Consider the following 25,306-nt stretch of genomic DNA (forward strand, 5'->3'; position numbering starts at 1 on the left):
CCTTTAATTATTTTTTTTTAAACACATGACGCATGGATTTATTTTGCCTCGTCAAAAGAAAAAACAGTCAACACTCATGTGATTTGGTTTATTTAATAGTCCAGTCAATAGTGTTATTGGACAGATAGTTCTCATGAACTCATTTGCCCTCATAATGTTGTATGCAGTATTAGGATAGGAAGATCCATTACAAAAGAACGGTGTGTAAATATGCATAACTATAGGATTGGCACACTCATTTGCAAAAAGAAAATAATTCAATAAAATCTTTGTACCATTTGACATTCAGTTCCTTGAAAAACATGAAGAAACAGATGAACCACATAAGTTCTATTATACATTTCAAAATATCGAATGGCTAACTTGCACATTTTGGACTGTAGCGTGCAAGCTGATAATACGAAGGCTTGCTTAAGAAGGAGGTGTTCGAAGCATCGTCTTTCACACTCTGAAAAGAACAAAGGCAGACAGGTAGAATGCAGCCATAGTGTATGACGTTTTGATTAACTCTTAAGATGTAGTTTGAAAGAGAAGAGAGAGAAAGTGAGAAAAACAAGAAACCAACACTGGAATATTAAAACAGTCAAGAAATAATGGTTTGTCTAGTCCAAGAAACAAAGTGGGTGAGTAGATGGTGTAAAACAAGAGAAATATCACTTTCTCATATGCATTAATCTATGATTATTAATTAAAAGGGTGGGGGGTGGCGTTCCGTGAAAAACCTAAAACTGTAAAAGATGAAAATTTGGTATTATTGAGCACCGTACAGAGTAAATTCCACATTCACATCACCCAAGGATCTGAGATCCAAGTTTGATGTAAGATGCTGCATATGATGTTAGAAAGTTGAATCCACTAGTCAATGTATATATTGCTTATTTATTGGATACGAATGGTCTGTGAACGTGTTTGAGAAGAAAAACATTGGTGAATCAGACCTGCGTAGTCAGAGAACCTGGACAGGGTAATGAGTATAAAGCACGTATCTATTGCACAAAACAAATCATTGGTACTTTATTCTTGTCTTGTTATACTGACAAATGGTTTAAACATACATAATAATGTATTGTAATTATGTTGTGCTGAAGTTTTACAAGACTGAACATTTTTCCCCCAAAAGATCAAGGATATATAAAGATACTGTAACAGTGCATATTTAATTCCTACAAAAACAAACTTTTTCCCAAAATGGATGCTTTTAAACTTTACAATTATTTTTGCTTTGCACAATACTTTAACAGATTGTGCGTATTTGTGCATAATATTACGTTACCTAAATTCCACTTTACTTCGTAAATTTCAGTGAACCTACAAATGTTTTTAACACACTAATGTGTTCCGGTGCTCTTTCAAAATGTAATTCCAAGAACATCAATCGAACTTGGATCAAATCAGAGCTGGTTTGCATGATTTTCAAAAAGAAGATATCGCTTGAAAATACTGGCATAGAGTTTTGCTCAAGGCATTGAAAGAGAAAACAAATTTGGGTGTATATATATTAGAACATTATTCTGTATCATATTTTAAATGGCACACATCGCTCAGTATCCCCAGTACAGTACATAACCTCAGCAAACCAACAATGATCAAACGAACAGATTATTACACACATTCAGTTCCGTCCATTTGACCGTGCCTGACTGGTTGAGCCTTTTCTTTGCAGGTCTTTGCAGGGTTTGAGATGAATTTTCTCCTTCTCTACAGTGTGAACACCTCCCAGGTTTCCAGCATTGTCAGTTATATCCTCCTCCTCTTCTGTGACGTGTAGGCAGTGAGGTTCTACTCCCTAAGGTCCAAATCTAGCAGCTGGGCAGGCGCCGGTAAAAGTAAATATAACCCAAGTCTTTTGGAGGCTTTTCCGACAAACAGACTCTATGATCATTGTAAATGACCCATCTAAAACAAAAGGATAAAAAAAAAGATGTGAGTTATTTATTTGTCAGTCAGTCACAATATTTACAGTTGACTACAGTTTTGAGTGTAATCCTTAAAAATGATTAAAATCAATTGCTAAGAAGAACCTTACCTTCCTTCCTTTTTGATATGACATACATAATGACCTGACATAGTTGATGTTCCCATGTGACTTATGAAGGCAAAGAGTTCATAACCTACAGTAAAACAATTGCATATTATCATCTGAGAAACACAGACCAAATAAGACATATTCTATAAGAATATAGACCACTGAAAAAGTAATATACCGTTGAACTATTGTAACATGTTTCTGGCTGGCTTCCCTACTTTTAGCACATTATGCAAACCTTATTCATGTTAAACGGCCTGCCAGTTTCCACCATCTGCATTGACTAAAGTGTCCTAGTTAAGATGTTTGAGTTACTAAATGGCATATGAGCTTCTGAAACAGTTTCCACCACCCTGAGCCCTCGGGTTAGTTGAGACAGGTCTATAAATCCTCATGATCAAGCAATGGAATCCTTAAATTTCCTCTAGATCCTGGAATAGTGTTCTGTATCTTGGTAAATGTACTTTTGTGATTTGTAGTGTTAATAAAATAATAAATTCATTATACCTGATTATTTCTAATGAGTAATATTTTTAGAGTACATTTTAAATTCCACACTAGTGTTTGAGTTGATGCTGTTTGATGAGAAGGATACTCACGTCCAGGGCCATCTCGTACACGTGGACTACACATTTCCTGCTCCGGGGACAGTGTTGAGTCACTGTGTGTGTTGGCATTTGAGAAACTCATATCGTTGGGCTCTGTGTCTGCCATGTCAGACATAGGCTCGCTCTCCTCCTCACTCTCTGGGTGTGTAAAGATCCAATCTAAAGCCCGCTCCAGGTTATTATTCTGTAAACACACACAGGGGCCAGCACTGAGAATCTTCAGTGGCTGGGTTAGATGCCTGCCTGACAATCGAACCCGGGCCACGGCAATGAGAGCGCGGGATCCTACCGCTAGACCACCAGGAGGCCCAGAACAACCAATATTTACATTTCCTAATTAAATCTCGGTGTCATTGTACAGTCAGAAGCTTCTTTAAGACATAAGACACATGATCTGAAATAGTCGTATGAGTCACAACCAGTTATGATAGCCACCGTGGCCTGAGATGCTGTCATTATTCTGACCCAGTGTAGGACATGTAGGTGGCACATTTGCTAATTTTGTTTGGCTATTATTGGCCTGCTCTATGTGAGCTCACTGCCTCACATACCCTTCCTTCTGCCTAACTTGCTGTCAAAGGGAAAAAAATATTCTGACTAAATTGCCACTAATGTGCTGCTACCAACTAAAACTACATAGGATGACATTTCAAATTATATTTAGGAAAATAAGTTTACTGAATACCATTTCTGGGATTTCTTAAAGACTCAAGCCCCTGAATTTCCTCACTCTTCAACCACAGATGTTTCCTAACGTAGGTCCTGAGATAATACATAGTTATCAAATAAAAAGATATATAATTGAATAATGAACCACGAAGAGGAAAAATATAATGTAGAAGAAGACAATAATAAACCTAGACTGTTACACAACATGACTACTATGTTTAGAAAACCATTCACCGAAATAAGCATCAATACTTCAGCATGACAAGAAGCTGAATGTTGAATTTAGCAGCCGAGATGCAGGGTATGAGTCTCGCATGCTTGTCCGCTGAGTGTCTTGTCGAAATCATGACATGTCTCAACTTGCTTTCAATCAATCTCATATATAAATATGAGAGCTGGATACAAGGCAACTAAAATTTTTTGCTGACTAAAATGATTCAAAACAAACTACAATGTATAAAGTTATATCTCATTATATCCACAGCTTATATAATTTCCCTAGTTTTATCTAACAAAAACTCACTGCTTCAGTATATCACCACCACATTTTTGTGAAGTATTGACCCTAGGTGCAGCGAAACCCGTAATTAGTTTTGATGGAGCCATCAGAAATCATAGAATTATGGATATCACCAGTGTGGAATTAAAGTGTGACATCATCTTGTTACGGAACCGATCAAAACAAACAGCATCATGAAGTTTGAGGAGCAATCAAAACATATCTAGTATTGAACCATCAGTCATGGACTGACTATTAAACAATATAACAAACTTTATAAACTTTTCAGAGCATCATTAAAATGATAGTTAAAAATAGAAAGAATATAGCACAACTGCCCCTCACTATAGAGATGACCATACACCAATAGTCAGTGACAAGATAAGGAGAGCATTAATCAGGGTGTACAAAAATAGTTGATAATCCCAATTAAGGCTGATACATTTCCAGGTTGTAACACTACGCTGATGTGGGAAAGATAAAAGGGTGAATACTTGCGCAAGACAGGGCAAGCTAAAAATAAAAGGATATATACATTAATAATGAGGTCAGGCCTAATACTCACTCGCTTTACCCTTATCATGGTTGTGGTGTATCACACTGGGTGTGAGATAGGAATACACTCTGGATGGGATACCATTAGCACACACATCTATACACTCAGTTACACCTAAAGGCATTTTCTTATCCAATCGGCCTCCTGGCATATTTCATGGAACACAGAGGAAACTCACATGGACAACGAAAGAACATGGACAGAAACTCCATACAGACAGTTGCCCAAGCTCACAATTGAACCAGGTACTGAAGCTGTGAGATAGCAATGGAAGTCTTTAAACTTTTAAAATTGTTGAAGTATAACTGACAGACCTCTAAACAGGAACACATTAAGCTAACAGTTGTGATATAAACAAAAACAATAAACAGGTAGAGATCACATACCGTGGCTTTCAGGGCTCGAATGGTGTGATGTCTGGGAAAGCCCATGGAGGTGAGGATGGAGATGCTTTCTTCAGGAGGCTGGTTATCCAGAGGGGTGGCAGTAGGAAAGCTGGCACTGGGAAGGTCTGCCTCCATGTATGAAGGAATTGCAAGGGGCTCGGCAAAGTCTGCAGAAAACGCAACAGGTCTAAGTAAGAGCCATCTGCCATCTATAAGTATGCATGACTTGGAGCATATTTACATCAACAGGCAATTAAACCCAGCAGGAAATCTTCTGCATATGAATTTTCCCCAATGAGAAAGTAGGGTGCTTTATATGTGTCATGTATGTATTTCCCCAAAATCCCAGACTCCCAGAAAAGCATACAGGCAAACAAGTACTTTTTAAGAAAGTATAAGAAAACTATATTAAATGAAAAAGTTCAAATACATCTGTTCCCTTTAGTGTACAGAACAATGCTACAAGCTTAAAGACATGCATACGAATGCTATGATGCCCTTCTTAATTGATAAACAAGTAATGATTGATGCCTTTTTATCCTGATTGGTTGTTTGCTGGTTATTCTATTTTGCTCCCTTTTACAGAGGCAGCACAGAACGAAACTTCTGTAAATACAACCATTGCAGTACTTAGGCTCTTTTAGAGCCTGGAGTCTGACACCCAGACACTCTAACCAGATCAACCACACAGGGAAAGTGGTCTGCAACCTGGAATAAATGCAGTTAATTTCCCAGAAAGGGAAATTAATTGGTCACAAAGGAAGCAGGATGATGGCATGTCTGCTAAACTCCATTAAACAACTGACCTTAAGCAGAGAGGTAAAATATTTGAATTCAGTCTTTATGTACTTCACTAAATGCATATTATTACAAATCACTGAACAGTTTAATGCACAGAAGAGAAATGTGTAAATCTAAGAATACTCTCATATTACAGACTAAACCTCTGGTTGGAGCAAAGACAGTTGTGGTAGTTCTTAAGAGTGGTCTTATACTGTACAAGCACTCATGTTCCTGCCATATGTAAATGGGTTTTCTCTCTCTCTCACGCTGTCCCTCTCGCTCTCGCTCTCCTACTTTGCCTACTTGCTGTATTTACTTTCTTGTGACTGCATTGCTGAGCAACATACATTACAAGAGTCTGACTGAAAAGTAAAATACTAGATTTGTGTTGAGAAAATGGGTTTCATATGATAATGTATAAAACTTATAAAACTTGAGAGGTAAGGTGCTTGTTCTGTAACAATTCTGAAAAGCAACATGATCAGCTTATAGCATTTTATATGGTCAAAATGAATCGGGTTGAATCAATTTCCCAGGCTCTAAAAAACTTCTGGAACGGCCACATACACAACAACAAGCCACTTATAACTAACCATATAATTTCAAATTTAATGTAAATTTCAAATTTACATTAAATCTCACATAAAATGTCTTCACATACGTAGAAGATTTAGTTAGATGCTGAGATATATATCGTCACCAACCAAGACCAGAGACTAACTACAGCATTTAAAAAAACAAAAAAATTGTAGAAGCCGATTAATGTTGTGTAATACATGTGTATTTTTGATTGTTACTCCAAATTACACAGGCAGAGGAAAAGTGCCGTCTCCCTGTAAAACATCTGAAGAGAGTGCTTTATTTTTGTGATTCTGGCTAATCCAGACAGACCTTATAATCACTTCACACTCACATGGTTTCTTTCCCATTAGCCTTAATGTTTTTACTTCTTTTAAATAAATTCATACTTATAGCACTTCAAAGACATAATTATTCTTTGTAAATTCTCCATGAATTCCCAAAAGTAATAAGCTAAGCCTCTCTTGTAATAAAACACTAAAGATTCCATAAGTATACTGTAGGATTTGGATGAACATATAATTAGAAATATATGCAGCACATAATGAATATGCCTTCACCACATATAGGGCTTCATAAAGAAATAAAATATAAGGCCCACATAGTAATTTAATAATCTAAAGCACAATCTGCCCATAATATTGTTTAATATTGTACAGCCTGGTTTTAATAACAGTGATCTGAGAGAAACAGGTTAAATGACGGTGAATCTTCCAAAAACACAATTTCAGTTTCCAACTGTGATAAATGGTTAGTGTTCGTATATAGTGCTGACAACAGATTCCTCTAATAAGAGCTGCTCTTGTTGAACAGCACACAACAGTCTTACCTGGCTCCTCCATGTGAGCAATGATCCAATTAAAGGCCATTTCAGCTCCCATGTTCCCAGTGTAGTACACGGCCTTCCGGCAGGCCTCCAGAGGGAAGCCCATTTCTGCCAACTGCATCACAGAGGCCTCATCTATTTCCGGAGCTGGAAACAAATGGTAAAGAATGAACAGTTTACAGCTTATATGGATGGCTCATACAAAAAGTGAAGCATCTCACCGGGGCTCATTAGGAAAAGGCCATAATGTTAGACAGTAATCTCATGGTGGATTTACTATGACTAAAAACTAACCAGCTAGACTCATATTTATAACGCATAACATGAAAAACTGAAAAAAATAACACTTACATTCCAAAGAATTATTTACTGAGTTCTCTGTGGGGGAAAAAAAGCATTTCCAGTTAAATATGATTTATATATATATATACTTTTTGTACATTTGTATATATTTTTTCTTTTATTTTTAACAGCAGAAAAACATGGTCATAAGTGTACTATGTAAAATACACCTTCTGAACAGCATTTAGAGAATCTAAAGCACTTTTACAAATTTTGCAATGTTCAGGAAGTTCATTTCCTTACAGGCACAGAATGAATTAACAAAATATAGAAAATGTTACCTCTTGTGTCCTCAGGAATGACAATAGGAGGTGTAAGGTCAGGGAGCTCTTCTTCACTCGCTTGTAGCCCTGTAGCTCGGAGCCAATTCAAGTCCATAAAGTCAGGCATGTCTACAGAAATATCTGGTTGGAGAAAAATCAGGACAAAGTTGATAAAGAAGTGTGTATAAAAGTCATACCATTTTGTGTGTTTCTTGTGTTACATTCAAGAGTAGTGAAATAAATCCTGAATGTAACACAAAACTGGATAAAATCTGCAATTCTGCATCTTTCTCAAATGCGCTAAACAGTAAAAACAGGACCCACGATGCCCTCTACTGGACTAAATCACACATTATCTGCCTAAAACATAAGCAAAAAAGATTTGCAAACTGATAGTGTTTATAGTTTGTGTATTGCCTAAGCACCTTTGATCATGTGATGTGTCCGAGTTACACAAGACAGCTTGTGATTGGCAAAAACAGATGTCCACTATTACAAAAGAGAGACACTGATCTGTTTTGTAAAATGATTAAGGCAAAGCATGTCTCCGAATAAATAAATATCAGTATATACCTAGACCACATCATTCAAATTCAAATTTTATTTGTCTTATTATATATAATTATGCACAGTATGACATTTAGTTAAAAAAAGAATAAAGATAAAGCACAGGTGAATACAATATATATGTGTGTGTGTGTGTGTGTGTGTGTGTGTGTGTGTGTCAAAGAAAATAACAAGTATATCAGTAAAATCTAATAAAATATATCAAATCTAAAATATAATAAGAAACACTGTGATTCAGTGATGTGCATAAGGTCCGACATATAGTATGAACATATATAAATGTTAAAGTGCAGGATGTGCAAGTGTGCAATCTGCAAATGTCCGGCTTTTGTAGTGCTTATTCATATATCCCAATGCAGCCTGCTCAGTGTTTGTGTATTAGTGTAAAAAACAAACAGACAAGAAGCAATATACTTACCTAACTTTTTAGGAACCCAGTCCACTCCAAATGTGAACTTTTTCAGCTGTACAACCATGTAGTCAGGAAAAGATGCAAAACGAGAAGTCCTGAAAAAACAATATTATATATATATATACACACACACACACATATATATATTTGTTTAGTAGGAGAAAACAATGTGCTTAAATATAATCATCAACCCCAATAAATGAATGAAAAATGAAATTTTCAAAGTTTTTTTGAAAGTTTTTAAATATTCATAAACCAAATACTTCTATCAAACCAGTATTTCTATCAAAAAACTTAAACACTTCATATCAAACCAAATGCTGTTATGTTTCAACTGTTGGAGTCTGAGAACAATAATTCTCTTAAAACCTTTTTCCCTTAGTCTATGTGTATTCAGTGACCCGACTCTGTAAAACCCTTCCCAGGCTTTGGACCAGAACCTTGCTTACTTTACTCCAGCTGACTTGGCCTGCAGTGCCGAGCTCCAGAAGTCCGGAACGTTCTCAGGCTCATTAAAGGCTTGTAGGCAGGCGGTGAAGGGAATGCGGGCCCTCACTGGATCAGGAGGAGCATGTAAGTTTTCTTCAGCATCCTTCCGCTTAATTTCATATGCTATAAGCTCTTCTGCAATACAAAAATAATTACATGATGCTGACAGCCTTTGACTACTGATCAGAGTAATAGACAAAACGTGAACTGTGCACCACCTGGTGTCCGTATAATAATAACATTTTCCCAAGTAGTTGATGTATCTTACTACTGAGCTTCTATGAACTGCTGCTGTAGTATAAGAGTATAGAGAATAACACTTCAGGATGTGCTGTGGTAATAAGCACAAAATAATAAGCGAAAATAATCCTATTCATATACAAATCCAGGCCGACAATCATTTTATTATTTGTTTGATGTTTAAAAAAATTGTAATGCAGACCTTTATTCTGAATGAATGAGAAAGAAAGAGAGGACTGCTATGATATTTATGCAACATCTCCTCTTTACCTCTGTTGGTGGCGGCCTCTATGGGGACAGGAAGCTGCATAAGGTAGTCCACTCTTTGTGTGTAGCGTACTTTCTGGGACTGGCAGCACTGTACACGCTCCTCCACAATGAAGCGGAACACGTCGCTGGGGTTCTCTGAGCCAGCACTATTCCTCTGGAAATGGACAAAATGAAAGTGATAAAAAGCCCTTGAAGTACTCAGTAAGCAAACTGCCTTCTTTCATTATTTCATGGGACAACATTGGAGAATATAGTCAATTAAAAAAACATTAAAAAAAATACACATACAAATACAGGCCGAATTTTGGCGACAAAATGAGCAGGTCTATAATTTAAAGTTCACAGAGTCTGCCTCTAAAATAGGCATGCTGCTGCAGTCTCTCTATTCTGAGGCATTACAGAAATATATCAGCAATGAATATTTTTCCCATAACAGCAATGAATTACCAGAGCCAGCCAATTAAGTACAGCTTACAGTACAGCTTACAGAACCCACACTCTCCAGGACTCCACTAATAAATCAGGCTACACATTCAGAGAAAAAAAACAGCTCTGTCATGACTGCAATTTTACAACCTGATTTCTATTTCTCTTTTGATAATCTGATATATTAATAATACAGGAGATTGTGTTTAAAATAGCTACACTTGATTTTGTGTCATGAGAGCTTTCAGTGCAGTAGGTTTAACTCTGGACATGAAGGCAATGTAAATAGGAAGCATTATCTGCCTCGTGTAACTGATAACAGGTTCTAATTTTAACGTGATTGAGAAAGTCACTTAAGAGTACCAGTGTAAATATGGCAGCCCTCGATGCAGAGAGGTCTTCTGAAACTAGAGCCATGTGACAGATGTCAAGAAGGAGCGCACACATGTCACAAAATCTCAGATAAACCTGAGAAGTGGTTAATAAAAAAGAATAACTACCCCCACCCACATTGAACTAATGGAGCTACTTTTGCTACAACAGTAATATTTCTTTGATAAAAAGGAATAAGTTCTCACTTCTACCAGGTTGATAAAATGCAGGAAGAATTCTTGGGCGTCTTGTTGTCTGTTTGAGGAGAACTCCGGGTGGCCTTTGCTGACAAGAGCCTTGAACATTCTGGCGGAAATCCCTCTGTGCTGGTGCTGCAGAGGAAACAGCATATTAGACAATGACAATTCATTTGTGAGCTTCTTTACTTCATCTATTCCCTTTTGTATAGGCGGAAGCAGGCGACTGAAAAGTAAAATGGGTTACTGATGAATTCATTCTGCGTACAGTTTTTACAAACACAGCAGAAAAGTAAGGAATACTTCATAGCAAATAATTATCGTTATGCATTTCACAACCCAACAGCTGTGTGATATCAGCTCTTGGAAATTAATATGTGAATGCATGTGACACAAACTGCATATAAAAAACACAGAGAAATTATGACAGGAATAATACAAAGCAGGGTGAGTTGTTAGAAGAAAATAATCAATGACTGGATGGAGGGATACCATTAAATTCCAGATTTTGATTATATTCCAATAAATGTGCATATCAAAGTGTTTTATTCCTGTTATGCTCAAATTTGCTTATGATTAAAGAACATGGTTTAACCCTTGTATGTTGTTCGGGTCTGTGGGACCCATATTCATAAACATCAATAGTTTTGAAAAACTTTGCTTCCTTGTAAATTTGTTGATGTTTTTCCACTCATAACGTGATTACATTTGATTTTCTTTTTTTATTACATTTTATTAAAAAACAACAAAAAACGAGTAGCACTTTAATTAAAAAATGTGATGTAATAACGGTAAAGGGCAAATATTAACCATATATGCTGTTTATATTGCTTGTAATTGGGATGAAGTAAACATCTGTAGAGTATTTTAACATAAAATTTTTGATTGTTTTGAATTAAAAACCCAAAAATGCAGCAGGTCCACCAGACCCACGAACACTGGCTGAGTAACAAAAATACGAACATCATACAAGGGTTAATATTGTAGAGCATCTGTGAAACCTGTTATCACTTGTATTATAGGAGCTATAAACAGGCAGTCCAACTTTCTATTTTTCTACAATTGTAGCTTGTGTTATTATTGTCTTACTACTGAGAAGATTTTGCTGTGTCATAATCTTTACAATTATAGATTTTTCTCTGACTGATACAATACTGATACTGGACACTTCTTATAAAAATGGTACATAAATGCTACATTCTTTGCTCCTCAAAGAAAATATCACAATTTCAACAGTAACATTTTATGTTATTAAACACAACCCACTTATGTGGATCATCTGCTATCTAATCCTACTATAATAATAATAACAACAGATTAGAATAAGCTCATTCATATAAACCTGTGATTCGTCTTGGTGGAACTACAGTCAGAGTCCAACCAGCAAAGGTGTATACATGCTCCCTCCGAGGCACATGAAACCAGTCTGTCACAATTGTTGTCATGCAACTTAAAGGGACGACGTAGCAGAGTTGGAAAAAAGCACTATCCACCAACTTCCGCATGCGTGAACTCACAGACATCCAAGATTGACTGGTGCTGCTGTAATTAAGAGGGGAGACAAGAGTATGTCACCCCTCCTTCACTGATAGCACAGCCAATTTTTTGCTCTCTTGGACTCCACACCATGGATGGCTACAGCATCATTTGTGATTTGAACTCATTCATGCATTGATTAATCACAAGCATTCAAATGCCAACACAAAGAACTTATTATTATTATTACACACATAACATAACCAAAATGTAGCACAACAGAACTGCATAATAAGTAAGAATTTACTTGTTAATTGTTCACATTCTGTCTAAGTTGTTCATGCTCAAGTCAAATAACAAGCCGGACAGACCAACCTTATGTTCTTCTTTCATCACCTGTTCAATGAGTTCTGATTTGAATGGTGGTTTGGAATACAGGCCTGAAAGTAGTCCATGACCCAGTTTGGCCCTGGTGTACACAGAAACAACAAAGCATGTGGCGTAACGTGTGTGTTTTATTGCTACAGTTTACATCAAAGAACAACTTTTCAGAATTCAATACTCATTTACAGACAAGAATTCATCCTGATCTGGTTATAGAGCTTATTATTTATCTCCTTTTCCACTTTTGCTATAATATGTATGCATAATAATGGAATAATAAAATCTATTAGGCTAACACTAATACACAATATAATGTCCATTGCTAATCAAGTGAGGGTTTCAGGAGCTGACACTGTAGTGTTTAGACACCAGGCTTTCATCCTCAGATCGTTTTATTAATATGATGTGTGATATGTTATGTGTGATATTATGCCTCACATTTTTCACATTACCACTCACATCTGTGTGCTGAAGTCTTGGGTAGGATCAAGGGGTGAGTAGTCAAATATTCTCTGTAGATTACCAACATACCTAGAAATTTTAACCACAATTAATGCAAGACTGCTTTATATACCTCAAAATTTACATTCATTTCTGTCCCGTAATGTAAGCTAACATGCATCAAGTACACTATTTATTCACCACAATCAGGACACTTACGCTCTCTGGAACTCAGGGATACTGAAGAGCACTTGCATAGTGGTGCTGAGGTAGCAGCTGTTGCCCAGGTTTCTGATGCCTGTGTACCCTGAACCATAGACTGCCTTCAGCTTAAGGCCAGATTCCTGAATAACCTCCCACTCAGTGGCTTGAGGCTGCACGTGGTTGTCTGTGTGGTGGCCGTTCTCTGTCTGGTAAAGACAAACAGAGAAATCTGAATCAAAATCAAAGAATCAAACACTAAGCACATTTTTGAATGAAGTTCCAAAAACAGACCCTTTGCATCTTTAGCATGTCTATTCCAAAGTGTGCCAAGTGTTCTGATATGTGAGGGTCAAGTACCGCCTCTTCTTCATCGAAGGAGTAAACATCTGTTTAAAAAAAACAACAGTATTGAACACTTTGTTGTTTTAAAAAACATGTTCTTAGCAAGCCAAACCTATTAGCTGATGTCATGTGGAATGATTAGTTTATAATTAATTCCTTTTATATATTTTTGCTGCTGTGACAGAGAAATTTCTCCATTGTGGGACGAATAAAGGTATATCTTTTCTTATCTTATCTTATAATACCTTGCATGCAATGCAGTTTCAGTGAGAAATTAAAATCCAAACCTGAGGCACTGACCTGCTCCATCTGGGGTGATGGTGTCTAACTTGACTGCTAGTGGGAACTTGGTTTCTTTGTAGTGCTCGAGGGCATGTCCGTTCCCGCCACTTCCATCGAAGAACCATTTCCCACAGAGGACCGAGCCATCTGTCAGGTTCAGCCACAGGTTCTCTCGCATTTCACACTTGGCACACTTCCAGCCACTAAACAAAAAGCAAATACATAAAAGAAACTCCTCACACTGCCAGTCACATCTTTTCGTTGTTGAGGATATCATTACTGTTTGAATTTATTTAATCTGTTTACTAAATATACACAGGGGCTGCATGATATTTTGCATGATATCAAAAGTGTCCTAAAGTTAAGTGAATACTGATTATATTTTTTTCAATACCAGCCATAACATCATACGGAAATAAAAAGACACTAACAACGTTAACGTATTTTATAGTAAAATGTAATATCATTGAAAATTGTTTAGCATACCGTGAAGTTTAAAATGAATAAATCATTTCAGAAATGATTCAGTGTTTACAACTGATTTTAAAAAATGCCTACAATATAAGTTAATAAAAAAGCAAAACTTACATTTTATTGAATTTAATTCCAATTACAGAAAAAATAAAACCTTCTAGGGACCCATGACTATAAGCCTAACAAATTGACTGTTGTTTTGTTTCATGCTGTGATTTCAAAATATAATTAAGGACATTATAATATTTATCCACTGGGGATTTCCACAAACTTATTAAACAGTTTGAAGAAACATTAAGGCATGAAGACATAAGTGTTCAGTGTATCAGTTTAAAGGGGGTTTCTGAACTCCTCCACTACCATTACTAGAGTGCCAGGAAGTCCATCTGATACTGAACTGATATTGCAGTTGCACTAACCTTGGAGGAATCCGACCCCGGTTCTCTTGTTGTCTGAGACCTCTGGCATGCTTGGACACTTGAAGCTCCTCCTCCCATGAATCTTGCTCTTGCTTTTTGTATGCTGAAGCAGCATTAAGTACAGCATCACAAGCAATTGTCACCTGAATGGGACAAAAATACACATTTTTATATATATATAAACTTACAAGAGACAGTAGTATAAATACATGGTACTTTTGTGCAGGCACCTACACTCAATGATCACTTTATTAATTCATGCAGTTATCTAATCTGCCAATTGTGTAACAACAGTTCAATGCCTAAAAAAGTCAAAAATCCATCAGCTTCAGGTAATGTTCACAGCAACCTTCAGAATGGGTGAAAATATGGTATCAGTGATTTTGACTGTGGCATGATTGTTGGTGTCAGACGGGCTGGTTTGTGTATTTCTATAAATGCTGTTCTCCTAGGATTTACATGCTCAAAACTATCTTGTGTTTCGTCAGAATGGTGTAATGAGCCAATGAGTAGTATTTCTGTGGATCAAAACACCTTGTTGATGAGAGAGGTCAATATGGAATGGTCAGACTGGTTCGAGCTGACAGAAAGACCACAGATAACCACTCTATGAGCATAAAAAACACTGCGGCAGATTGGCTAGAACACTAGATGGCCTTGTTGGGTTCCACTTTTGTCAGCCAAGAACACAAAGAGTCTGCAGGGGACACATACTCACTAAATTGGACAGTTAAAGACTGTTAAAATTTCTACTGAGGCACACAGACAGTTGGGGAAGAATTTGGTGACAACAGCATAAATCCAAGAACCCAACCTGCCTTGGGTCAACGGAGGGAGTGTTTTATTGACACAAATTGGGTACATTAATAGCAATCATTGCTTGAGCATTGATGACGACCATTTACATCCTTGCGTGGCTTCTAATGAGCAATTCCACCATTATAACACACCATCTAACAAAGCAAAATTCATCTCAAACTGGTATCATGAGAATGAAAACAAATTCAATGTTCCTCACTGGCCTTCCCAGCAACATCCAAAACAATCATTTGGTTATGGTAGAATTGGGACAGTTGCAGCACAAAAGTGCACCTGAAAAATCTGCAAGAATTATATGATGCAGTCATGTCAACATGGATCACAATCTCAAAGGAATGTTTCCAACATCTTGTGGAATCCATGCAACAAAAAAATAAATTGAGGCCATACCTGGTATTAGTATAGTGTTCCTAATAACGTCATTGAGTATAGAGGCTATAATTCAAATTCTCAGCCAAGTTATTATTACCTGTCATTAACATGCAAACACTGTATGGATACAGATTTTGGAGAACTGGAAATGCCTTTCTTCACTCAGTCATTCTACACTTTCTAAAGTCAGGAGTATCACACATTAGAAAATATATTCAGGTGTCATTGACCTTCTTTGGAGGTGGATTTAAAGTGTATTTTGATGCATGTGCAGCACATCCACAACCTGACATACACTTAGGACATTCAATGACAACTGTAATCAATATGCTTCTTCTACAAATGACTACAAATGACCTCCAGAGACTAACAACGATGTCTGGTGAGTGCTTGAATAGCTTTAATGTTTGTCTACATAATGTGAGGGGGAAGGGGGAGAGCCATTAGCAACAAATATGCATTCATCTTAAAGCTATGTACAACTGTAAACAGTACATTTTCTTTGTCAGTAAAATTTTGTAGTGTCAGAACCTGGGACTGAAATGGACTAAATTGCAGTGATTGGATGAAACTACAGGGGGCACGGTGGCTTAGTGGTTAGCACGTTCGCCTCACACCTCCAGGGTTGGGGGTTCGATTCCCGCCTCTGCCTTGTGTGTGTGGAGTTTGCATGTTCTCCCGTGCCTCGGGGGTTTCCTCCGGGTACTCCGGTTTCCTCCCCCGGTCCAAAGACATGAATGGTAGGTTGATTGGCATCTCTGGAAAAATTGTCTGCAGTGTGTGATTGCGTGAGTGATTGAGAGTGTGTTTTTGTGTGTGTGTGCCCTGCGATGGGTTGGCACTCCGTCCAGGGTGTATCCTGCCTTGATGCCCTATGACGCCTGAGATAGGCACAGGCTCCCCGTGACCCGAGGTAGTTCGGATAAAGCGGTAGAAAATGAGTGCGAGTGAGTGGATGAAACTACACTAAATTGCCCATAGTGAAGTGGATAGTAAGTCAATATAGTTTGCAAAATTATTTGCAATTAATTAACAATTTTTTTTAATTGCATTTACATTTCCAGCATTTGGCAGATGCTCTTATCCACAGCGACTTACATTATCTCATTTTTTAATTTAATTTTATTTATTTATTTCAACTGAGCAATTGAGGGTTAAGAGCCTTGCTCAGGGGCCCAGCAGTGGCAGCTTGGTGGACCTGGGATCGAAATTACAACCCTCCGATTGATAGCACAACACCTTAACCATTAGGCGATCACATCATTTTTTTATTGTGATTGCACCAATATTCACCCTATTTGTGTGAAACTCACTGTTCATGGTGCTGCCATTAAATATCACATAATTAGTTCATGAAGACTAAGGAGCAAAGTTCTTTAAACAGTATCATTCAAGGCTTGGTTAAAAAAAAAAAACATTGAACATGGTGTACATTATTAAAAAGAAAAGAAAAAAAACATGATTCTGTGTACAAGAGACCAATCATCTCTCGGTGATGACTGACAAGCTCTCTTGACACCACCACCACGTTTAAAGAACCATAACTTTAATTTTTTTTATTTGTAAATAATTTTCCAAACTTTATTGGACTTTATCAAATTATATACTTCTATAGTCCCTTTGCTATAATTGGTGTTAAATATTTCTTCACTGATACACAACAGTCATGCTGTCAAACATATTTTTAACCCTATGTGTGGCTGCTGTCAACTGATCTATATAAAATTAATGATTACACATGGCCTTCTGCTATGATATTAAGACTAGAGAGCTTTGGGCTGAAGGAGAAAACAGTATTCATTCTGAAATCACATCTTTTGCATGCAGGACACACACAGATTAGTCTCACACTAACCAGGGCAGGCAACTCCTCGATATTTGGTAAAGGGATCTCATAGTGGTCTGGGAATATGACAAGCTTGGCTTCATCTTCATATTCATAATCATCCCCGTTAAAGTCACGGTTAAGTTCTAAATCTTAGAAAGACATGAAAAGAGATGATCAGACATGTATCAGCATGACAGCAAACAAATCATATCTATAATCATTTATATTTTTTAAAAAAATAGCAAATACTTTATGAATATAAAAAGATACAATCAGCAATAAAAGAAAATATGAGCTAACAACTCAGTGATAGATTTTCAGATACAAATCTCGCACATTTTCACTACATTCAAAATGGATGGGATTAAATTGTGCTTGGCAATCTCTTTACTATTCTGTCAGAATCCCACACACATGTCAGTACTACACAAAGACATTCACCCTGCCAGCCTGCTGATGTTACTGTCAATCAACAGAGAGAGGGAACCTCATACACTGAGAATTGGAAATGACTAATCTCAGAGAAAGTATCTCCATTTTAAGGTCTGTTTACGCTCTCTTGTCCCATGACGCATGAGGTTGTCCTGGCTGATTACATCTCCACATTGGTCAATGTCAGGAGAGACAAATGACACTATCAGTCTTTATCTGTCCCTCAATAGGAAGGTCATACAGTTCAATTAATGACATATGCAAGCAAGAAAATGTGATCTGAATGTGCAAGAGCAGATTTAATGTGGAAAGATTAACTAGAATTTGAGGTTCCATTACAATAGAAGCTACACCCCAGTCAACGTCATTCCTCCAACAGTGGAAGTGTGTCAACCGCGAGGGTTGATAGGGCACAGCAGCTGACGGGAGAGCAGGAGCAACAGGCTCATCAAGCCACTGTAAACCAACCCTCCCCAGCAGTAGATCAGACCTGAGTGAGCATGTGGCACTTTGGATTTAGAACAGTTACTAACTGCACATACAAATAAATGACCTAAATTTAGCTCTGTCAAGAGAGGGCAAAGTTTAGTGAATATGGGGGGAAATGTCACTAAAAAAAATAATAATAAGGCAGAATATAACATCATAAATTATAATCATACAGAATATAGTATACAGCAGTCTTACCTAAAAATATTTTTCCATTCCGTCTTCTTGGCACAGCACCCCCAGCAGCACCTGTAGCTTTCTGTGATAAGCAACAACACTATTTATGATTCTGAACTTTACAATAAAAATCTTCATAATACAGTACAAATCAATTGCAGCACTAGGGTAATAGCTTATCTCAGTGGGTACATAGACGCCTGTTTGTAATACTGGACAATTATTGTGAGAAACGCATTGTTAAGTTGTATTTGTGTTATACTACAAGACCTGCTGTCACAATCACAAGCGATTCCTTGAGCGGAGAAAAGCAGACACTAGAGCTTCAGAAATGCATCCAGCTGTTACCTAAAAGATCCTGACATGAAAATAGCCCTATTTACTGATGCCAGTCTTGCTAACAAGGTCAAGTGGAATAAAGGACAAACAACTACAAAAAGTATTTCTATTAAAATTAGCACTAGGTTTTAATTACATATTCAAGAGTAATTTAATATTCAATGAGTAAGGATTTCTAATCATGACCACAGCAGAATGCTACTAACACAGTGGCACTGTAGCATCTTAGCAGCTTGCTATGCTGTGGTATATATTATAGCACATAATACATAGTGGTTAGTGGACACACACTGTTAATTTGCTAAAAAGTGATAATCATTGCACTCACATTTCCACTATTGATCACCGTTTGCTTTGAGCAATACAAATTAGGTAAGATATAAGAACTGGTATTAAAATCACTGAATCATAGCATAATCTATTAGGAAACAGTAAGCCACTACTGTAAACAAAAGAATAGTGTCATTTTTTTTCAGCATTATTAATTGTAAACACAATAATATGAATAGTGTCACATTTGGCAAAAACACTTAAGAAGTGGCATCACTGTTTATTTCCATACTGCTAACAACAAGAACAATACACAGTGTGTGAACGCACACAGCCACAACACCACAACAACCAAGAAAGCAGGCAAGAAAACTAAAGACAGAGTGTTATTGCATATAAATGATTACCGTTAGACACCAGGTATCTTTATCTGGACTCCCAGCTCACAAATGTCAGTGTTGTTATTAATCATTCATACGGACATATGTTTTCTAGCAAAGACATAAGTGCAACTTATACTCAATTTAAATGGCAGCAACAACTAAAGAAGAAAACTGATAGTGTATGGAAAAAAACAGCTTGTTGATTTGGAACTGGTCGGAAAGTGACTAGTTTTCTATTACCGCAGCTAAGACAGTAGCTCTGTCTGTATTCAAGTCACAGTTTTATATATGTACCATGTTATAATCTTGTGTACACAGACCTTCAGACTGACAACAGAAGAGCTGTACTTCATAGCAGCTTTTATTGGCCAAGAACAGCCCAAGACGGTGACTGAATGACATGAGTGACATGAATGACATGAATGAGCAACAAATCACTTTTTTTTATCGCATCACGTTCAGGGGCATGAAACGTAATGACGTTTTCCCAACAAACTGGCAAACACTGGCATGCAACCATAGACCATTCATTTAAGAAAGTCATGCAAATTAATGAGTACAGTCAGTTGAAAATACAGATTTAGCTGAAGCCAATAAGTGCTTATTCTCAAATTTGTAAACTCAATGTTCTCTATCCTGACTGCTTTGTTTCTAAGTGGACCATTATAAAACAACACACATCTTCTGGAAATGCTGCAGAATACAACAAATCAAATGATGATTTAGAAACTCCTGAAGTGTTTCAGACATTCAGAAAAAGGTTCGTGGGCATGATGTCTGAGACTGAGATTAAATATTTTAGGGCTTCTATATTAATATGTACATTGACTTGTATGGCACTGAAAAAGACTGTAAATACACTTGTAATTGTTGATACGCTCAAGGTTTCTTTGAGGGGACGTTTTGGTAGCATAACTGTCAGAAAAATAGTTGTAACTTTAGGTTTTCTGAAACAAAATCTTCAGCACAAGTGTTCTTAAATTCTTAATAACAAGACAAGCAGCAGTTTTTTATTATGAACTTCAAAATAGTTAATAATAAATTACTGCTGGTGAAGGAAGGATGTTTATAGCTTCTATAAAGTATAAATGTATCAAATGAATGATGTGAATTCTTTAATAAATAAATAAATAAATACTTGCTGAGGCATAAGAGCAATAAACACTTTAGTATATGATGGAATAAGAAACTAATCACAGTAATTATTTTACTAGAACCCACCCAACTACAATCCATCATGTTTTATTTCTTACTTAGTATTTCAGTAGTTTGGTCATGTCCCAATTTTCGTTCCATACGGGATAATATGATAAAAGTTTAAGCAAAGAAGTCTTTTCATTTTATTTCTAACCGAATGCTGCTCCTCTGCATATTAAAAATGTATATCCATGTATACATATGTATCTACATATGAGATGGTTTAATTCATTAATTTCCGCACAAATTACATGATTGTGTTTTGTTGACAAAGCATCAAAAGATCAACAAGTCTGTCTCTCGGGAAACAGCTTTAAAAAACAGATAAAAATGGAAAATAAAGACCAGTTAATTTTCTTACCTCCTTCACATTACGTTTTAAGTGCATGTACACACTCTGTCCAGTTTTGCGGTAATGTCTCTCCACGTGTTCTCTTCCGAAGCCCAGGAATGTGTTCATACACACATACAACCCACCTTCTGATTCCTGAAAAAGAGAGAGAAGAAAACACACAAACACCAATGTAACATAGTGTATGTAGAACAGTGTTGTCCAAGAGACTGTTAAGAATACCAAACATGTAACATGATATTATTATAAGGAAAGTAAAAATTGTATTCATTCCTATTAGAAAATATTTTGCTCTTAGTTTGCATACTCAGACTGCACTGAGCTAATGCACTGGGTTACAGGTAAACTTTGTGTCTCTTCTATTATTGAAAACAAAATGGAACAAAATTTTAAGAAATCTGGAAAATCATACGTGTGGGCTGTTTACATCAAAAACAAATCCTGAAGAGATTTAAGAATTTAAAAGCATTGTGGATTGGTTATCACTTGGATTAATAAATCTCGGGTGTTTATATTAGTGGAAACGAACACAAAAAAAAAACTGTCTGGTCTAATTTTGCGAAATGAGCCAGCGTACAGACCCCAGGACTTAAAAAAAGCTCTCATCGGCTCAGCGTGACACATGAGCTTTAACAGCAAGGGGGTAAAAATAGTCTGCAATGAGCTCCAAACAGCTGAGTCACCTTTAAAACGGCTACTGCTAAGGGACACATCTAGAGCATTAAATCAGCATGGCTATTAAGGTGTGAAGAAACTGAATTCACTCCTCAGATTTGTGAATGGACATGGATGTCTGGGATTGTCCCGGAAAAGCCTGGTTTGTCAGGACAGGAAGGAATACTCAGGTCAAAGGCTGTATGTTGCTGGACGTCAAGCTTAAGTTGCTATTGTTTTTCATTTTTCTGACACACAGATAACGTGTCAGCCTCCGGTACCATACACTCACCCTCTATAACCCTTATACACACCAAGCTATTGGTATATGTGGGTTTTTTTTAGACCTAGAACAGATTCCACATCAAAATACTCTGCTTTTGTCCATCTGTGTGTATGTGTGTGTGTGTGTGTCTAGCCCACGGACCTCCTGTCACACCTCTAACAACAAAGACGTAAACAAAACAGTGTGTGTGTGTGTGTGTTATTTCCGCATATTGTTACATTCAATGTGCTCGTGCATATCCTCCCTGATCATCCCTCTGTCAACTTCCACGTGCCAAGGAAACCCTCAGTGTGATCCAACACCTGGAGTGTGATTCTCTCTCTCTCTCTCTCTCTCTCTCTCTCTCTCTTTTCTACTTTAACTCACCGGAGAGTCGAAAGAAAAGGCGCACTCGCTCTTGTACACTCTGTCTCCTGATCTCGGCACCCGTATGGTGGGCATGTACGGCACCAGCAGCTCTCCCAGATCCGTGGCCATCTTCGCATGTTCCTACTGCTAACCAGTGAAGCCACTGAATGCTGCGAGTGACCCAGAGACAAGCGTCCACCAGGAGAAGAGGAGACGATGGGGTTATTTTTAACCCGCGCACAGCCGACATTCCCTCCGTGAACAGCAGGGATGTGACGACGAAAACATTGGAGGTGGGCGGAGGCGCTGGACGGCCGTGTTGTTGAGAAAAGACAGCCGAACCCCGTCCACAGAACCCCTAAACGCTGATTGGTTAGAATTCAAATATATTCAAGGCAATGTAGGTATCTATGTAGGTTTCTATTGGCTGTAATACAGAGATGGTTGGGGTTATGCTAATTTATTTTTGCATAACATATTTGACCGTACGTGGGTCAACTATATTATTAATACTTGTGAGTTTTTTGTGAACATCATCTTAAATTACTTACTAACAGTACTTGATTTACAGGTTCCACATATACAGGGGTTGGACAATGAAACTGAAACACTGGCCAATATAATATAGTGTTGGAGGTTTTACGCCTATATGCACGAGGTCTAGTGGGAAACTTGCACCATTACCAAATATTAGTTTCTATTATTGGTGCCATCAGTGGAAATCTTGTGCTGTTGACAATGTGAAACATGTATTGAGTTCACCTTCACAGTTTTTGACACTTCTGGTGAGTTACAGTGTGGAGAAGCCCCAATAAAGAGCCCCACCTGGACTGTTGCATGCAGGTGAAACACTGGTGGATCAGTGATGGTTTGGGCTGCAATATCAGGCCCATTATTTGTGTTAGATGGGCACGGCACTGTAACCAGATATGAATATCATTGAGCCATTTAGGGTTGTTTTGCTAAACTGGCATCACATAGTGACCTTGCCAATGTTGTGCAAGAGGAATGGCTCAAAATCCATCTGGCCACTGTGCAGGACTTTTATCTGTTGTTCCCAAGACAAAATAATTCTGTATTGGCTGCAAAAGTAGGCCCTATACCAAACTAATCAATCAAGTGATGTGATGTTTATGCCAGCTACATGCCAGCTACATTTTTTGTCTATAAACATAACTAAATATCTGCCAGTGAATTCATTTGCATGTTTAGTCACAGAGGGAAAAGGCCCTTGGAATATCAGATAACTGTGTTAATGAAGTCAGTCTACTGCCACCATCAGGTGAAAATAAGAATTGCAAAGTGATAGCTGGAAAGACACCTGGAAAGACACCTATAAGACGTTCTAAATGTCAAGTCAAGAAGCTTTTATTGTCATTTCAACCATATATAGCTGTTGCAGTATACAGTGAAATGAGACAACGTTTCTCCAGGACCATGGTGCTACATAAAACAAATACAGAGCTAAGGACTTAGTAAGTTAGTTCTAGATACATAAAGTGCATCTGTGCAACCTGGTGCAAACAGTGCAAGACAAGACAAAAGACAAACAAACAGTGCAGGACAAAAGACAAAAAAACATTGCAAACAAAAAATGCAAGACAAAAGACAGTCCACAAAAGACAATACACAAAAACAGCACCGACCAGTGTAAGTACTGAATGTTCAATACACGTTTGCAGAAATAAAAGACAGTGCCTTAAGGATTAAACGATTTTTGGATTACAGGAATATATGCAAAATTAAACAAAGTCTGCGATAGTCAGAGAAACTTGCAGTTTTTTAAAATGTCCACAGATTTGGGCTGAGATACGTCGATTGACATCATCATTACCCTCGTTCAGCCAAAGCCCTCCTCATTTCATGGTCATCAAACATGAGTATGGCTACCATAGAAAGTAATTACATATGTCTTCATTGGTTGGAGTTTAAAAGAAGAACCCTGGGCCAATTCATGTAGTTTTCACCAATAAACAAAAAGCATGAAAAACCCAGGACGGACTAGAGACAGATGTGAGCTAAGATCTGTCCACGAGCTATTTCACAAACTATTAACAAGCTATTACATTTCAATGTGTTCATGATAAGATTTAGAGATTTGAGATTTCTTCAGATTTCAGAGATAACTAGTATGCTCATGGTCTGTTGGAGAAATTATTCTAAAAATTTGTCACAGCAGCAAATAGGGCAAACAATGCCAGTGAGATTGTGATGGACAAAGTTTGACATTGTTTTCTGAGGCATCTCTCACAATGCCTTCAACAATGTCTTCTGAGGCAGCGGTCACGACGGCTTGGACAGTATTATGTGGGACAGCTGTCTCAACAGCTTCCACAGTGTCTTCTGGGGCAGTTGTCTCAACCGCTTCCATGGTGTCCTCTGAGGCAGCAGTGTCCACGGCTTGGAAATTGTTCTGAAGAAGCAGCTGTCTCGAAAATTTGGATAGTGTCCTTCAAGGCAGCTGCCTTGACAGTTTAGACAATGTTCTCTGAAGGAGGTGTCTCAACGGCTGAAGTGCTCGTCTTGTTGCACGGAGGCAGCACTGGTTGGTGCAGTTTCTGTGAGGTGTTAAACTGCTGCCCGAACACCCTCTGAAGGTGAGCCAGTCCAACATACACCCGCTTCCTGCTCCTCATCCTGCCATTCATAGCATTTATGGCCATCATGTAATCCTGGGATGATGTAAAGCTCACAAATCCAAATCCCTTGGCATCCCTATTCTCTATCATCACCTGTAGGAGACAGGAGCGTGTGCAGGTACTCGTTGTCAATGGTGTTTTCAAAGTTCTTGACATACAGGTTATTGTGTGCCTCTGCCTTCTGTGCCT

The 25,306-nt window shown here is 37.6% G+C and overlaps 1 protein-coding gene across 2 annotated transcripts; it reads right to left on the minus strand.

The window, feature by feature from the left end:
• Positions 1-74: 74 nt before the first annotated feature.
• usp13 (ubiquitin specific peptidase 13) lies at positions 75-22,819 on the minus strand. 2 transcript variants are annotated; one of them, XM_060867676.1, is made up of 21 exons: positions 22,497-22,819; positions 21,200-21,325; positions 18,671-18,731; positions 17,579-17,700; positions 14,533-14,675; positions 13,658-13,842; positions 13,307-13,401; positions 13,031-13,221; positions 12,830-12,901; positions 12,383-12,455; positions 10,520-10,645; positions 9,516-9,669; positions 8,966-9,140; positions 8,523-8,611; positions 7,556-7,678; positions 7,284-7,310; positions 6,936-7,079; positions 4,745-4,911; positions 2,626-2,818; positions 2,027-2,111; positions 75-1,896 (listed from the first exon to the last, which is right to left on the minus strand). In XM_060867676.1, exons 1-21 carry the CDS (start codon positions 22,605-22,607, stop codon positions 1,800-1,802), a joined length of 2,559 nt encoding a protein of 852 aa, XP_060723659.1. In that variant the 5' UTR covers positions 22,608-22,819; the 3' UTR covers positions 75-1,799. The 2 variants fall into 2 exon arrangements, with proteins under 2 accessions (XP_060723659.1, XP_060723658.1); XM_060867675.1 differs by having other exon boundaries at positions 12,362-12,455; positions 22,497-22,818.
• Between the last annotated feature and the right edge of the window lie 2,487 nt (positions 22,820-25,306).

This window comes from Tachysurus vachellii, chromosome 4, assembly GCF_030014155.1.
Source record: "Tachysurus vachellii isolate PV-2020 chromosome 4, HZAU_Pvac_v1, whole genome shotgun sequence".
NCBI lineage: Eukaryota > Metazoa > Chordata > Actinopteri > Siluriformes > Bagridae > Tachysurus > Tachysurus vachellii.